The sequence below is a fragment of the Spermophilus citellus genome (genome assembly GCF_964194105.1).
Source record: "Spermophilus citellus genome assembly, chromosome: 14".
NCBI classification, from domain to species: domain Eukaryota; kingdom Metazoa; phylum Chordata; class Mammalia; order Rodentia; family Sciuridae; genus Spermophilus; species Spermophilus citellus.
In genome coordinates this window covers 75,649,810-75,666,891 of record NC_138194.1, presented here as the reverse complement: position 1 = coordinate 75,666,891, position 17,082 = coordinate 75,649,810, and the positions used below count along the sequence as shown (strand labels likewise).

Sequence of the window (17,082 nt, the reverse complement as noted above, 5' to 3'; positions counted from 1 at the left end):
ACTATTTAAATTTTAAAAATTAGAAACTGAATATCACAGTTGCACTAAGAGTCCAGGAGCATTTCTAGTGCTCAAAAGCCACTAATGGCTAGTAGCTACCACAGCACATGGCATGAATACAATTTCCTTTACTGCAAAAAGTTCTGCCTTGCTCTAATCACTGACCACAAGAAAATTACCACTTCTCTTTTAAATCAATTAAGATATATCCTCTGGGATATTCTAATCTCTTTGAGGAGAAGGATCTTCAGCACTATCCAGGCAAAATGGTATTGTCAATGAAAAGAAATAGAAGTAATAGGAATATGTTGAGAATTGTCTGCCACGATGGGATTATCAGTACATTTAGGTTGAAGTTTATAAATATTACCATTGACAAAGTACTTAATAAGCAAAAACTCTTGGCAAGAAGTTATCTAAAAATAACTTTATTTTTTATGAGTAAAAATGAAGTGAAGCTAAGACTGACAGCTATAGAAGGCAAGAAATTAACTATTACACAAATAACAATTGGTAAAGTAAATAGTAATCTAGTGATGATGGGTGGTCAGAAGGAGAAAAGGTAGTAGGACAATGAGCAGGCACTAGTTTCTTTATAGCAAATGTAAATTTGAAATTGTTGATCATGGTGAAAATACATTTACCAGTTTTATGTACACAAAGAGTACATCTCTGTGAAAACAAAGATCAGTAGGGAAGAATTATCTGCATACGGGAGAAATTATTTCACAAAAGATATTTAATCAGCTGCTTATTACTCACTACAGAATAAGATGAAAAAGACTGTAACATGGAATATTAGACTAAATATAAAGAGTGATTTACTAATAGTAAGAATCATTCAAAAGTTAAAAGAAGTGGATATTGGCAATAGTTTTCTTCCTAAAGACTTACAGGTTATTAAAATTCTCCACAGTCCCTACTTGCCCAAATCCAGCAATGACAAGTTTGGAAGCCTTGTATATTGTTAGCAAAAATAAGTTTAATTTAAATATACATATATAAATTACAAACTAATACTAACAATAAATATTTGTCCTTATGAGCAACTGCCTGTTTTAAAAACTGATTTGTGTCTAAATAAAATGTTTAACTTTCAAAGTCCTTTCTTTTCCATTGAAACATGTAAAATACTGTTGAAGACAGGATAAAGATTGTTTTTCATGAAAATAAGAAAATGTAATTATAACTAGGAAGTTAATAGAATATGAGAATTGTAATAATTCTATTTCTAAAGATAGTTTAAATTTTATCACTTGCCAAAACTGAAGGGAACTCAACCACTGCAACCTCTTTAATCCCTATTCTCTATGTACTTAAATATACCTTTATGTAATTTACAGTTATATTTCAATAAATATAATTTGTGAAAAGGCTAAATTGAAGTGTTACAGCACAGACTAACCTTAAGGCATTTTATAAGTAGAAATATCTACATCAAAACAAAAATTTCACAGATATTGCAGAACTTTGGAGAATGACATACTTTAAAAGCAAGATTTCAGAACATAGCAAAGTAATTTAAACAGCCCAAAGGAATGCAAAGCAAAATCCAACCTAATACTATAAACAAGTAAGCTAGGTATGCTGTGCATTTCCAATCATCAGTGAGGAGTTAACTAGAAATTGAGCTAGACAATAATATGATTACAACAAAAAAGAAGCTAGGATCTTCATATGCAAGTTTAACAAATCATCATGGTTTATTTAACAAGGTTTATTTCTACATCAGATTGTGGATTAAAAGCAGTTATATATGTGATATGAAAAGACCGATGTACAATCAATAGGTCTTATATTTTTCTTCCATGGATTTCCCCCATCTCCCTGCTTAGTAGTAAAAGGCATTTTTAGGCTTATATAAACACATTCTTTACAACTGCCTCTTCACAGAAAATTAGAATATAAATAGCACTGGGCATTTAGTTAAATAAGTCACAGGTCAATAATTTCAACTGTGCAGTTGTGAAATCTAATGTCAAAGAGTTTTTGAAACCTTAAGACTGGGTGATCTGCAATGTTTCCAGCATGTCTTCAACTGCCTTTAGAGAGTATTTGGTTTCCTTCTTACTTCGGCCTGCAAACTAATTAAACAACAACAAAAGAAAGCTCTATTAGGCTCAATTTCAATCGCAGGTTAAAAAAAAAAAAAAAATCACAACATCACCTTCATATTGCTAATGAAACTTAACATTAACTATTTTCTCACTAGCATGGAATCAAACATCTTCATATGAACAAAAGTTAAGGTTTAAGAACCTTTTTATTAAGGTTTCATCCTCAGTTGAAGTGTACAAAGGTTTCACTCCATTCTTGGTTGGTTTTAAGTAGTATGATAACATCATAGATTTGATTTTAAAACTATCTCATATTCAGACCCCAAACATGCATAAAATAACAAGCATAAATTTTAGAAATTTAACATATTTATTAAGGCACACAATAATAATTTCCACTTATCTCACCTCTAAACAGATTCTTAGTTTCAAACAAAGATATAATGTAAATTAAAGTACTTTTTATTAAATATTTTCAAGTTGCAAGTAATCAAAAAAGTCAAAGTTGGTCATATTTTAAGTTTACAGATTTATCAGTTGACTAATGATATGTTTTTGTAGCACAAAGCCTGTCAACACTCCACACAACATATTAAAATGATGCAACATATTTTTAAATATCCGTTTTCTAGTTTATGAAATTGTAATTTACTTTATAAAACTAAACTGGGGTTGGATTTTATAATGAAAACCAAAAATAATACATCAAGTACTATCTCTCTATATATAAAAGTAAACTCATGGCATCTTAAATTCAATATAGTACACATAATCTGTGGGGTTGAACACTGTTGAATACCCCATGCTGATTTCAAAATGAATTTTCTAACTGGACTGACAATCTCCATCATTTATCAGTCTTATTTAACACAACAGATTTAACTGATAAATAAGTGTTATGAGGATGGAGGAAAGCTTAATTATATTATCTGTTTTCCCTTGGTCAAAGTATTAATTAAAATGTGGTATTAGTAACATCTAACATCTAGATAACATATTTTAAAGCGACTGATCCTGCCTTCAAATAGCAATGCTATCTTAAGTACTTAGTACTTGATTTATGATGTGTTTCTTCTCTTTCATAATTAACTAAGCAAACTTCTCATGACCTGTTCAGAAAGATTAAATAATCAAGTACAGGTAACATTATAGAGGCATAGGCTTCACAAATTGGTAACCTGTCTCTGACCCTTCTGGCTACACCATAACATTACAACTCCCCTAGTTCCTAAAACATTAGCTTCTGTAGTTGAATCTTTATTTAATAGAGTAAATAAAAAGTTGTTTGTTTGTTTTTTTTAAGGGAAATGCCATGGAAAGAGAAAAGCTCATAAAAATCAAGATCAATTTTATTTTTCCCTGAATTAAAGTATCACTAAGAACTGAAATGTTAAAAATACAAGTTGTAATTATAAAATATGGCAACAGTAACACCACATTTAAAACATTTTTTTTTCTTCATTTCCCTTGGCAAATAAAGGATGTGAGGCATGGTTATTACTTATATTATCCCAGTTGATAAATTCACCTTCACAAGGATCTACAAAGAACAGAAAGCCTTTTCTTTTACCACTGCCTACCCAATGTAAACAGGAATGGTCCTAATCAGATACTTAAAGGTCTAATTCTGAGAAGAGAAGCTTTGATGGGTTGGGGGAGGGGTACAAAAATAGGATACCATGTGGTAACATTGACTCTTAATGTTTTAAAGCAGCAAAGTAAAAATTTAAAAATTGTAGAAAGCTAATGTTCTAATATGAATGTTAAGCTGTAGTATTTTTCTTGATTTGTACCTAACAAATATAATAGGAAGTATGATTTTTTTAAATTAGCTAATTTTAAAACATCATCTAAGATGGTGTCAAACACTACTGACAAAACTGCAATTTACAATAAACCAACCTAAATTGTGTCAGAACAAACAAAAACAAAATTGGGAATATAAATCTATCACTTCAAATTTTGCCTGACATGTAATTATTCTGTCTATCCCAGAATTACATAGCAATTTAACTGATTATGCTGGAATTACATTTTTTTCTTCAAATCATGATTTAATTTTCTGTTTCCCAAGGATAATAACAGAATCACCCCTGTAATCACAGATAACATACGGCTCAATAGCATAGGTGAATTTAACAGTATGCCAAAGAGCATTTATCTGGAGAATTGTTAGCAGGTTCATGTTAAAGTTTTTCATGAGCATTAATCAAATGTGCTTGCTTCTATTGAACATGCTAAACCAATTATTTAACTGAAAAGCAAGCAGTAGCTATATTATTTCATTATTCAGTGGAGATGAAGAAAAACCATCTTTAAAAATTCATTTTTCTTTCATTCATAAATATCTAGAAAAACATTACTATAAGGAATATTTATTTTATACTTAATTCTAATTTACATGCCTAGATGAGAGTCACAAAGTTCTCGAACAGATCCCAGAATTTACCTAATCACAAAAATGTCAATCTCTGGAGGATGTACTTTTCCACATTATTCACAAATTTTGTGTTTTTCTTTTCATACAGTTATATGTAATTAAGTAAACTCTTCTTTCATACTTCTTTTTTGGATCTATAAGAAAACTCATCAAAAGAACAATAAAACAACCAAATAATCTTGCATATCAAAACCAGAAATCAATGATTTGTCCATTTTAACAACTGGGACACACTGAACAAAAATTAGCTCACACAATTTGTGGAAAATAGTATGGGCCAACAAAGTAATAGGATAAATAGAATAGAATGGCAGATGGATGAATCTCAGAAACATGCTGAGTGAAAGAAGCCAGACACTAGAGAGCCCATAACCTATGATCTCATTTACATAAAGTTTTGGTGCAGGCAAAATTAATTTGGGGTGATATCAAATGACTGCTTGCCTGCTATGTGTGGGTGGGGAGGACTGACTACAAAGTGACAGATGGAAACTTTTGGGGGTGATGAAAATGCTGTGTATCTTCACAATACACTTTAAATATGTGCAGTGTACATAATTCTATTGTAACAAAGTGGATAAAAAGGCAAAATAAACTAAAACAAAAGGATGTGACTTAAAGATTTATAGAACTTGTGTCCCTTGAATCTGGGTTAACCAAGTGAGTTGTTTTGTCCAATGAAATACTAGAAAAATATGATACAATTAGAGGCTTTTTAAGCCTGTGCATACTGTAGTTTGCCTATTAGCTCCTCTTGGAATCCTGAAACTATCATGTGAATAAGCCCAAGTTAGCCTGCCAAATGAGAGAAAAGATCCAGTATCTCCAGCTGATGGAGTCAACTGTCAGCTATTTAAGTGAATTAACCAACTATGGCATACCAGCAGAAATATGAATGAATTCAGCCAAAACTACCACAATTACTCAGCAGATCTCACACCAAACTGCCTACCTACAGAATCATAAGCAAATAAGGTATTTTAAATCACTAAGTATGCAAAAGTTAATGGATACAAATATTTAAGAATTTGGTTTACAGAAAGAATACAGAGAAACTTCCTAGAGAAAGTATAGAATATGAAAGCTTCAAAAACACCAAAAGATTTTAAAACCTGTTCCTTTTCTGGTGTTGAAATAAAAATAAATTTTGTATGAGAGGTTATTCCTAATTCAGGAGTATTACACATTGCTATACAGAAACCTGACAGGACCAACTGAGAGGAGTGTTATCTTCCTACGGTGATATTCAAAATGAATTGAGAAATTGACAAGAAAATTTCCATGCCTTGTCTTTCCTATAGAATGAAGAAAAGACAAATTACACCTTCAGTAAGAAGTCTAAGATATCTCTGAGTAACTATGGAGTTTATGGTGTAATACTCAATGCCTGAGGAGTACCAGTAGTGCTTTCATAGCTTTTCCAAAGAACACTCAGAATTTATAAGACTCTATGAAAAGAAAATGGATCTCACAACATATTGAGAGTGTGTGCAAGGAGAGAAAGAGGGCAGGTACATGGAACTAAAAACAGGATTTGGTTCTATAAACAAACGCATCTCATAAAGCAGGAAGGGTGTATTTGGCTAGAGACTTGATCAACTGGGCTTTCCAAATCACTGAAAAGAGTTCTTGAGTTATAGTAATTATAGTAATTTTATACTATTGAGAGCTGTATATCCTAAATGAAGAGAGAAATAAGCACAGGTAGAATGTCAATTGTTCACAAGAAAATAGAACTGAGGAAAGAATTAGAAACTACATTAACATCTTCAGATACATTTATACCTGACACATCTTATAGAGGCAGTATATTATTACCCTTAAGAATATCAACTCTGGAGTTAGCTTTTCTGCGTTTGAAAACAACTGTCATTAACCAGGTATGTCACTTTGGGAGCATTATTTAATCTTTCTGTGCTTTAATTTCCTCATTTGTAAAACAGGTGGGCTGGGGATATAGCTCAGTGTTAGAATGCTTGCTTAGCAGGCAGGAGGACCTGAGTTCAATCCTCAGCAATGTAAAACAAAAATAAAAAGCCCTGTAAAGTAGGAAAAATATGTAATTCATAATACAGTCTCTATAAATGTTTGTTATTTTTAATTATTATTTTAATTGCAATGATCGGAATAGGCATAAGAACGTGAATTTGAAATGATTCATAATGTAATTTGGTGATGTAATTCCAATGTAATTCATAATATAATAAAGCTTAACTCCTCAGAATACTTTCATTTTTTAAATTAGTGCATTGTAGTTATATATAATATATGGGTTCATTTTGACATAATTATACAAGCATAGTATATCACTGATCCAATTCAACCCCCATTACTTCCCATTTCCTTCCGCCTGCTCCCTTTCCTTTATTCTACTTCTCAGAATACTTTTAAAAGAAAATCCAGGTCCAGAGATATTATGCAATTTATCCAATGTTGCATAGTTAATAAATATCAGAGCTAAATTTTGAACCCAGACAATACAGATCTACCATCTGTGTCTTCTTTAATACACGGAACTAGTTCTATGGAATGGGATTCATAGTAGAATACAGAGAAGGACAGAAAACAATGGATATCCACATGGGATGAAATGGCTACTATGTCACATCGTAAATAAAAATCTTTTCCAAGTAAACTATGGATTTACATATGAAAGTAAAAAACTAGAATTCCTGAAGACACACAAGACTCTTTTGACCATTGAGTAGCAAAAAATTTATTAACAAAAAATAAAAAGTACAAACCATGATATATCCATGAAGGATATCACTGATAAATTTGATCACATTTAACTTTAGAACTTCTATTTGTCAAACTCATTTGAGAAGGAGAGTAAGAAAAGAGAGGTATTTGCTACATACATAACCAAAAAAGGGCTCATAATCAGAAAACCAAAAGAAAGAAAAAAAGAAAAAGTCATACAAACCAATAAGAAAAAGATAAGACTTTAAAAAAGAGGATATCTAAATGGCCAATAAACACGACAGAATTCTCACTGGAAGATGCAAAATAAAATAAACGAAATACCACCATACACATACCAGAACAGATATAATTACAAAGACTGACAGAACCAAGTGTTAGTGAAGATATAAGTGATGAGAATTCTTTAAGTTACTTGTAGGAGTAAATCAACTAACTTGTAAAACTGTCTACATCTACTACAGTTCAATATACACATACTCTATGACCCAAAATTTCCACTGAAAAGTGTATATGCATCAGAAATGTATGTTAATGTTGACCAAACAAAAATTCAGTGCAGCGCTATTCAGAATAGTCCCAAACAGAAAATAATCCAACTGCCCGTCAACAATTGAGTAGATATATTGTAATATAGTCATTCAATATACTACAGTATAATAAAAATGAATAAACTATAGTCATATACAAGGGTAAATCTCATAAACCTAATAGTGAGTGAGATCAGGAGAAAATGAATACAACTGTATGATGCCATAAATTATAAAGTTATAAGTCAGTACTCTTGAAAAGTAGATATTGCAAGGACCTATCAGGAGGTGATGTTTATATTTATGTGCCTAGATGCATATTTATGACTTGTGTTCTTTTTTCTGTGTTACAATTTAATAGAAATGGATTTAAAAAACATAGTTATGTCAAAAAAAAGAACCTAGTAGTTAATTGTTTCTCAAAGATAAGTTAAAACAATGATGAAGTGTGCATACTATTAGTTTTGTATTATATAAGTTTTATTTTTAAGTCAATCACTCACACAAACACACACAGCAGGCCTACTTATTGTGTAACCCTATCTATTACAGATCTGAGATATCTCAAACTGTGTTTTTAAGCAGAACAATCTAGCTGGTATCTATAAATATTTTGACTTACAATACACTAAAAAACACTAACATTCTCTGCAACAGATAACTACACAAAGGTGATTTTAAATGCCATGATTAAGATGATACTAAACTTTTAAATTAAATCTTTCCTATCTTCTCCAACCAGGAATATGAAAATAAAGAATCAAACAGCACCAAAAACAAAACCAACACAGAAGAAAACAAAGCCCACATTACATCTTCTTTCTAAAACCCTAGAATGTGATTTTGTCACCAGTAGCAGAAAGACCTATAAAAGATCAACAAGTCTGCAACAGGAGCAACACAAAGTAACAGAATAACCCACTTACTCTTTTCAAGAAACCAAAAATAAAATCATGAACAAGCATTAATCCCTTCAACAAGGAAACTTAAATTGATGAATTATAAATGGTCTACAAAACTTGGAAAGTCTTCACAAGCTCCAAATCAAAAGCAAGTGTAATAAACTGTGCAAATGAGAAATTAAATAAGTTTACATCTAAGGCCTCAAAATCTCTCAAATAGTCAGCCAACACTCTCTTACAGAAGCACAAAACCTCATACCAGGAGGAATAACTGAAGCCAAATTTAAAAACCTCATACTAGGAGAAAAAACTGAAGCAAAAAACATATACTAAGAGGAAGACTGTTCAGATGCTAAGAGGAAGACTGTTCAGATAAGGAACATAAGAAGGGAGTAATGCCCAGAGGCAACTATTAAAAAAACAAAACAGGGCTGAGGATGAGACTCAAGCAGTAGCACACTCGCCTGGCATGCGTGCGGCCCGAGCGGCCCAGGTTCGATCCTCAGCACCACATAAAATCAAAGATGTTGTGTCCGCCAAAAACTAAAAAATAAAATATATAAAAAAAAAACTGGCACAGCACTATATAACATTTAAAGTTGAGAGTAATATTTCAGAATCCAAGATCGTTAGAATTTTTTAGGGTAGAACAGAGAACTACCATGAAGTAAATATCTATGTTAGTTCTGACAAGCACTGGATATACAGAAAGGTCTTAATCAAGTTGTCTGTAACAAAAAGGAGGAAGCCATAGAATAGTCAAGTTTGGAAAGCTACCCTATCCTATCTTCCACTCCCCACATTCCATGTTTCCTCCTAACAGCCCAGTAAAACTGTCTTATTATAAGTGAAAAACAAGAAAAAAAATGTATAAAAAATTATTATGAAGAGAAAAATAATAAAATACAAAAAATGACAGAAAAAAATCTGAGAGAAAATGAATAGGAGGTAAGGAAAGGAAATCCAATATACTTATAATTGGAGCCCTGAAAAAAAAAAAAAAAAAAAACTAAAGCAAGTGGAAAAAAAAATCTATAACTATAATTCTAAAAGTATCTTTTCTCAAAGAAAATTACTGAATCTACATATTAAGTAACTGTGTTGTGTACTTAGGAAAACTTATACAAGAATAACCAACAATACATATCATAGTGAGATTGTTAGATTTTAAAGAAAAAGAGCAAATTCTTTTGAGTACCAGAAAAAAGTCTAAATCACTTCTGAGAGAAACTCAGGATGGCATTAGGCTTCTTGACAGCAAAATTTTATCCTAAATAACAATGAAACTACATGATTAAGATACATAATTAAAGTAAATGTAAGCCAAGAATACATAAACAGTCAAACTATCCTTTAAATATAAAGGCTGCTAGTTATAAACAATGGAAGATGTGAAAAAATATTTTTCCCATGAGCAAATTTTCCTCGAAAAATATTTCCTGAAAAAACTCTTAGAGATGAGCTTCAGAGAACTAAGAAATGAATGTAGAAGTTTTAATATAAGATTTAAAGTGTAAGCAGACTGCAGAAACTTTAATAGTTTGGTTCATTTATTTTTAGGTTTTCCCTTCCTTCTTTATTTCTTGGGATACCTCTGATTAATAATACATTCACATACCAAATATGCTTTTGAAATGGATCATGCTATTTATCTTACATGAAGTTTTAAAATTACTTCATATTTACCAAAGTTTGAAGAGACAAAAATCACTAAGAAATACATTAACTCATCTACATAAAAACAAAATTATTAATACTAACCTGATAAGCTCTGTTTATTTGGCTAGCTGCCCAACTAGCATATTTCATGTTGTCCTTTTTCATTTTTGCACTTGCTTTTGGATTAGAAGCGATATGACTTGCAGACTAAAAACAAAGAAACATCAAAAGCAAAATTTCTTTTATTCTAGCCAATCAAAAACGTGTAAGGGTAACAGTTGCAGTGAATTGATAACAAAAAAATTTTAAAACTATCAAAAGCTTTAAAAAATAAAGTTGAATGAAATTGGTGTTTAAAAATGAAAGCATTTTAAAATACAGCATAATCCAAAGTAATGAGACAAAAGGGTATTTTAAATAATACCTGAAGTTATTTAATTGTATATCTACCACAAATCTGAAAGGTAAAAGCCCCTATCACTTAAATAAAGAAGCCATGGAAACATACTTTTGTAAACCAAAAAGTACTTTCTCATTAGAATTTTAGTAATGCATATTCTTGTTACTGAATAGAATCAGCTTTCCAATGTCAGAAGCACTGAGTATTAATAGAAATCTCAAAAATAATTTATACTATACTAACAAGTGAAAAAATTTCAGTCCAATAGGAGTGATCTGACTTGACAAAAACAACTTCAACAGAAGACCTTTGAAAGAACATTCTTTTAACTAACCTATTTCTCTTTTCGCTAAAGAGCTTTTAAGTTTTGTTCTACAGAATTCATTAATAACTACAATTTGTTATACCCTCTCCTTTTTAAAAACGTATTTAAGAAATTCTTAATCTGGACCCATGAAGAATCTATAAATCCCTCAAATCATATCCTAATTTTTAAATGTATGTTGTATTTCTGGGGAAGAGTAAGGTATAAATTCTGTTTTAAATATATCTTATTCTTAAAAGGATCTGTCACCCAGTGATTCATAAAAAGGTTAAGCCTTTCTTTTATACCTAAGTGTATGTTATAGGTTAACCTCCACTGTCAATGATGTATCTGTATGTTAATAACAAAACTTCTGTGTCTCATCACTTGTTGGATATGAATTTTTGTAAATGCAGTGGTTAAAAGACTGGATTAAAATGCCTGAACTGAAATCCCAGCTTAAACACTTGGGGGCTCTGTGTACATATTTGGGTAAATTAATTAAGCCTGTATATCAGTTTTACCATCTGTGAAATGACAGAAATATTTATTCAAATACTTCAAATGAAGATTTAAGGATTTAAAACAAAACAAAAAAATGCAAACACGATGCCTGGTGCATAAATTTCAATGTAAATGTATTATTAATAATGATGTATTGTCACACACAATTTTCAAAGTAAGTATTTAATTTATTTAGTAACATATATTACTGTTAACTATATCTCTAAGCACTTGAAATTTGGAATTTTCTTAAAATTCCTTTGAACAATATTCTAGCCATATTTTGTCATTCCTTTCTAAAAATTATTTATATTTCTTCCCATCACTTTTTAAATCAAGTCATTTTTTTACTGAGCTATAACAAGAAGATACTCATTAGAAAACTCATAGAAAGAGTAAAATAAAACAAAATTTCAAAGAACTGACCTATTAAAGTTTATTTTCTTAGTCTCTTTGATTGCAGAGGTGTTCATTTTATATATGAAGCTCAGCAAATTCTTTTATTTCCCATAGCTCTTATTAAATGGCTTTTCTAAGCTCTTCATTTGGCATAAAGCGTAGATAACTACATACTCCCAACAATTTCTAAACTTTTTTCTATGCCATAAAAATAATTAATTTGACATATTAGAGATTCTATTTTCTAATGTTTTTTATTAGCATAGTTTAAAAACATCTCACACCAGTAAACTTAGGTAACAAATAAAATAATGTTGGGCACAAACCCAAGAATATCAAAATAATTAAAATATATATAATATACTTTGTTATATATTACTATTTAATTGTGTAAGAGTAGATATCAATTCTGATATAAAAGATATTTTATACAGAAATGTCAAATAGCTAGGATATCTTAACATTCAAATATAAAACTGCCTTACAACCTACTGTTATTAATACAAAAAAAAGAAAAAACAAGGAATGGATAAAGAGGATTGTTAAATGGAGTTTAAAAGACAGATTTTGCAAAATAACATTAAACATGCACCTCAACTCACCATGTAAAGCCCAAATAAAGCCCTCATATTTCTGTTGTTCAGTTTCAATGCCTGTGCAAAATACTTTCTTGAAAGTTCGAGGTTTTCAAGTCCACCCTGGGTATATTTAACCTGTTAAAAATTGCAGTGTGCTGAAACTTGTTTACTTTAAAATGCTTCATCATACCATAGGCATTAAGTAATTGAAACAGATATTATATAAACAAATGCAAGATGTTAAAAGAATTTACCTTACGGTTGTTAAATCTAATCTAACATAACTTCCCCTAAAAAGCTATTCTATTCTATGAACATTAAGATCACTGAGTAGTTTCTAAAACTACTAGCACAATAAAAAAGCTCAGAAAAATTTCTGCTTGTATTGCCTTACAAGTGCTACACATCAGTATATTTTCTGTTACTACCATTACAAATCTAGACCTGGATATTGTGTTGCCCTTTTACATTTGTACTCTAATAATTAAGAAAATAATGATACTTTTGCATTCCTTAATAATGAAGTCCTCTAACCTGATAGCATAAAATTATACTGATATTCTTTTTTTCCACTTTTCTTTTTTAGTTGTAGATAGACACAATACCTTCATTTATTTTTATGCGGTGCTGAGAATCGAGCCCAGTGCCTCACATGCTAGGCAACTGCTCTACCACTGAACCACAACCCTAACCCCTATACACCATTTTTAACCACAGACAGATTAAATACTTCCTTCATCCTAAAATACTGGCCTTAATATGAATTTCCAAAAAATATGAATTTAAAAACCATAATCACTGTAAATTTCACAGCAATTAAATGGTGACAATTGTGACATAAATTTATATTAGGAAAGAAAATAGTTTAATATACTATATAAAACACAAAGAATTCACCGTTTTAGTTGAAAGTCCAGCATTTCCACTGTAATAGTAAAAATTCAGAATTTCTTATTCCCTCAATCAATATTCATCAGATGGTTTAAATATTTACATATTCACCTCAATGAAAAAAAATATTTTTAGTACCATAACAATACACAAGAGCAAGAAAAATAAAATCACAGAAATTTGTTGTTTCTAAAAACACTTACTTCAGCATACTGCTGACAGTATAAATGGTTGTGTGGATTAGTCATCATAAGCTCCTCTAAACAAAAGGCTGCTTTTGCATAGCTGAAGAATATCAAGAGGAGAAATTACTTTTGAAAAATCACAAATTTTATCTTAGGTATGCCTTTAAATAATTTCAAAACAATTTTAGTTATGTCAAAACACATTATTTCCAAAACAATCTAATGGCTTTATTAATAAAGTACTTATCCTAAATTCATAAATACCAATATAAAAATTTTAATGTATTGAAACAAATGTATGTCTAAATCCTAAAGCAGTCTATGAACAATTTATAGATACTACTTTTTTAAAAAATTAGGCCACTATCATGATATTTAAACATTATTAATAACAAAGACTTTAAGACCTTGGATCTACACATAAAATAATTTTTGGAAGTCCACAGATCGTTAACAAAATGTTCAAATAGCTAGCATAAAGAGGAACTACACACTTTATCAAATACTCCCTAATCATTAAAAATCCTTCACAGACATATATTTGCCAACATATTCTATTACAAAGATTTTCAGTACTTAAGTTTACTGTCAAATATTAAATTATATTTAAATTATATCTTTTAAACCTATGAATAATACATTGTTAGTTTTGATATGCCCTCTACTAGTTCAAATCATGTGGTAGTAAAATGAAAATCTTGCTGAAAATTGCCAGAAATGGCTTTGGAAAACAGCTTTAAACCATGTCATCATTATTATTCACTTTAATATATTTTATGTTTAAAACCATGCAACTATTCTTACTATTTAAAAGGAAATACTAAGAAATACAGGTATTTCAAATTTATTCTCAGGTGATGACACTATCCAAAAGAAAAAAAACTACCTACAGCTATTTTTAGCATTCATTACCAATATGCATAGGTACCTACCTTTGCATTAATGCCTGATATATTTACTTTTTGAAATACAGATACTCTAGCTTCACAAATGTTTAACTTATAAAATACTCATTATGTGTTGCACACTAACAGTATTATGAATATTCTATCCTACAAAAATTCTGAAAGCAGATTATCATCACTGTATAGCTGAGAACACTGGGGCAGCAGAGATGTAAACTGAATACCAGGCTGTGTTCCTCCAGACAGCTTGCAATCCTAATATGTATTGCCTAGACCCACAATGAAAATCTGTGGTAATAATATTGATGAAGTTGTCAATGGTGACATAAAAAGTGGGTACCAGAGTCAAACCCAAAGGGCCTAACAAACTAATTGCACCCTGCACACTACCAAAGAACTAAAGCACTTTAGATTTATGAATTGACAGCATTGATTCTTGAAGCATTAATTCTTGAAACACCAAGGCATTTAGTAAGTGACTAAACAAATGACTTGAACGAATGATTTAATAAATGTCAGAACAATATTATGACTATTTAGTATCTACCATTCTAAAAGAAAAAAGGAAAGTTGTCTCTACCTTAAACATCCAATTTATCAAAAACAGTTTTGTTATATATATATTCTTTAACTAAGATGATGCCAAAAATTCAATTAAGGCTAGGAATAAATTTCTTAGGGACTGAAATGTGTTGAGGACTATGTGTCTGGTTCTGATAGAATATAAAGCAAGATAAAATAGGAAAGGAAGACTGTAATTAACTTAGAATGATAGAATTTCAAGTAACTTTTATCTTGGTCCTTAAGCTATACTGGGTTTTCTAAATTTTCTGTATAGGTTTTAAACTTGAAAAATTAAAAAAAAATATTTCCTTTATTACTTTTAATCACAAAACCTTCAAGCAATACAAAAAAATTTAAATGACTGTCCCTTGCTTTAGAAACAGAATAAAACTAATGTTAATTTTTTTCAATGTACACTAAAAATTCAGTTTATTATTTAAATACATACTGTACCATAATCATGTTTATATATGTGTACATAATATATAACTGAGTATGTTTATATATGTGTACATACAAGCATAGATACATCTCTGTTTTCCTAACTGAAAACAGAGACTTTGACAGCCAGAGTACAGCAGAGAACTAAAGAATGGTTCCTGGAATATAGTACACATTTCATTAAATAACAGCTACTGCTTTTATTTTAGCTCCCACCTTTATTAAAATTATGGAAATAATTACTTGATCCTTTATTTCATATTGTATGTATGTGCATGCACGTGCGCGCGCGCCCACACACACACAGACACACACATAGATTTGAGCAAAGGCAAGAGACAAATGTCTTCATGCTATTTTATTTCCTGTTTCAGCTTCTACAAGTATGAGAACAAAGTAAACTATTCATGTACATGCATGAGAATTTGATTCTATTCTCTCAAAAAGGAGGAAACAAACAATGCAATATACTTCGGATTTAGAAGAACTAAGGGAAAAAAAGAAAAAAAAAAAAAAACTACATCTCCAGATGGAAGTTAGGTTAATGCTCTGATATTAGAAAATGTTCACTGAGACTTTGCACTAATCCCCTCACACTGGAATTTCCTCCTGTCACTACAGCAATAAAAAAGCTAACAAAAACATTTATATCCAATAAGCAAGTTCCCTATAGCATTCAACATTCTTGATTATTCTTGGTTTTTAACCCAGGCAACTGAAAGCTTCTTTCGATATTTGGAAGAGTTAATTCTCTAGTGTTAAGGCTAATAAATGCATACAATTGACAGAATTTTTAAACAGCAGGTAGTATTATACTCTTTGTAGGTAAGAACAATTTGAACTCTTAAAAATTCACAATTTTAATTCACCAAAAATAACCTTAGCTTTGAAAATGCAGAACTTTCAAATTCCAAAGACTGCTATCTATATTTTAAAGAAAAATTTACTGACCACACAAACAAACAAACACACACAAATGACCTCATTAGAGCTATTCACACATTATAACCAGAAAACTGTTGATATGTTATTTTTAAACTTAATTGGTAATTTATTTTGTTCCTCATTTAAAATGACAGGTGGTTCATACCTTCTTACAAATTCTTTGGAAACCCACTCTAATGATGAAAATTTCACTCATAACAAAATTTTATGTGTTTAACAACTTACTCATGTTCATTGATATAAAGTTCTGCAAGTTCATGCCAGGCTTCTTGGTCTCCAACAAATCTGGTGGGAGAAAAGGGGGGGAAAAAGTAAATGTGTAGTTATTCTGTAAATGAACAGCATGGAGGCAATCAGGAAAATCAAATGCAAATTCCATTTTAATTAAAAAAGATTTATCAGAATAACAAAACACAATCCTCTTGTAAAACACTCACTGTTCCAGATACTCATTCAGCTCCCGAATGGCCTCCACATTTTTCCCCTGGGCTTTTCGAATGGCAATCTTACGCTTTCTGGCAGCCTATGGGTTGACATTAATAAAGGATTAGGCTCTCAGGATTCCCTGGGTTTTTGTAAAGAAGGTAATTTGACTGTGCAAATTATTATCTCAATGCCAGTGAAATTCCATTGTGGAACTACTGCTTAGTGTGAGTTTATAAACATACCCCATGA

At 30.6% G+C, this 17,082-nt stretch overlaps 1 protein-coding gene across 4 annotated transcripts in view; it reads right to left on the bottom strand.

Moving 5' to 3' along the window:
• Positions 1 to 1,680: 1,680 nt before the first annotated feature.
• The window catches only part of EMC2 (ER membrane protein complex subunit 2), a 43,125-nt gene continuing 27,723 nt past the window's right edge, over positions 1,681 to 17,082 (bottom strand). For 3 of the 4 annotated variants that reach the window (XM_081266596.1, XM_081266598.1, XM_081266599.1), the window contains 7 exons: positions 16,845 to 16,930; positions 16,633 to 16,692; positions 13,571 to 13,652; positions 12,501 to 12,611; positions 10,394 to 10,498; positions 9,097 to 9,175; positions 1,681 to 2,084 (listed from right to left, as the gene is read on the bottom strand). In XM_081266596.1, coding sequence (XP_081122722.1) covers positions 2,068 to 2,084; positions 9,097 to 9,175; positions 10,394 to 10,498; positions 12,501 to 12,611; positions 13,571 to 13,652; positions 16,633 to 16,692; positions 16,845 to 16,930 — 540 coding nt within the window. In that variant the 3' untranslated portion in view covers positions 1,681 to 2,067. The remainder of the gene's footprint in view (positions 2,085 to 9,096; positions 9,176 to 10,393; positions 10,499 to 12,500; positions 12,612 to 13,570; positions 13,653 to 16,632; positions 16,693 to 16,844; positions 16,931 to 17,082) is intronic. The other variant, XM_081266597.1, reaches the window with a different exon arrangement.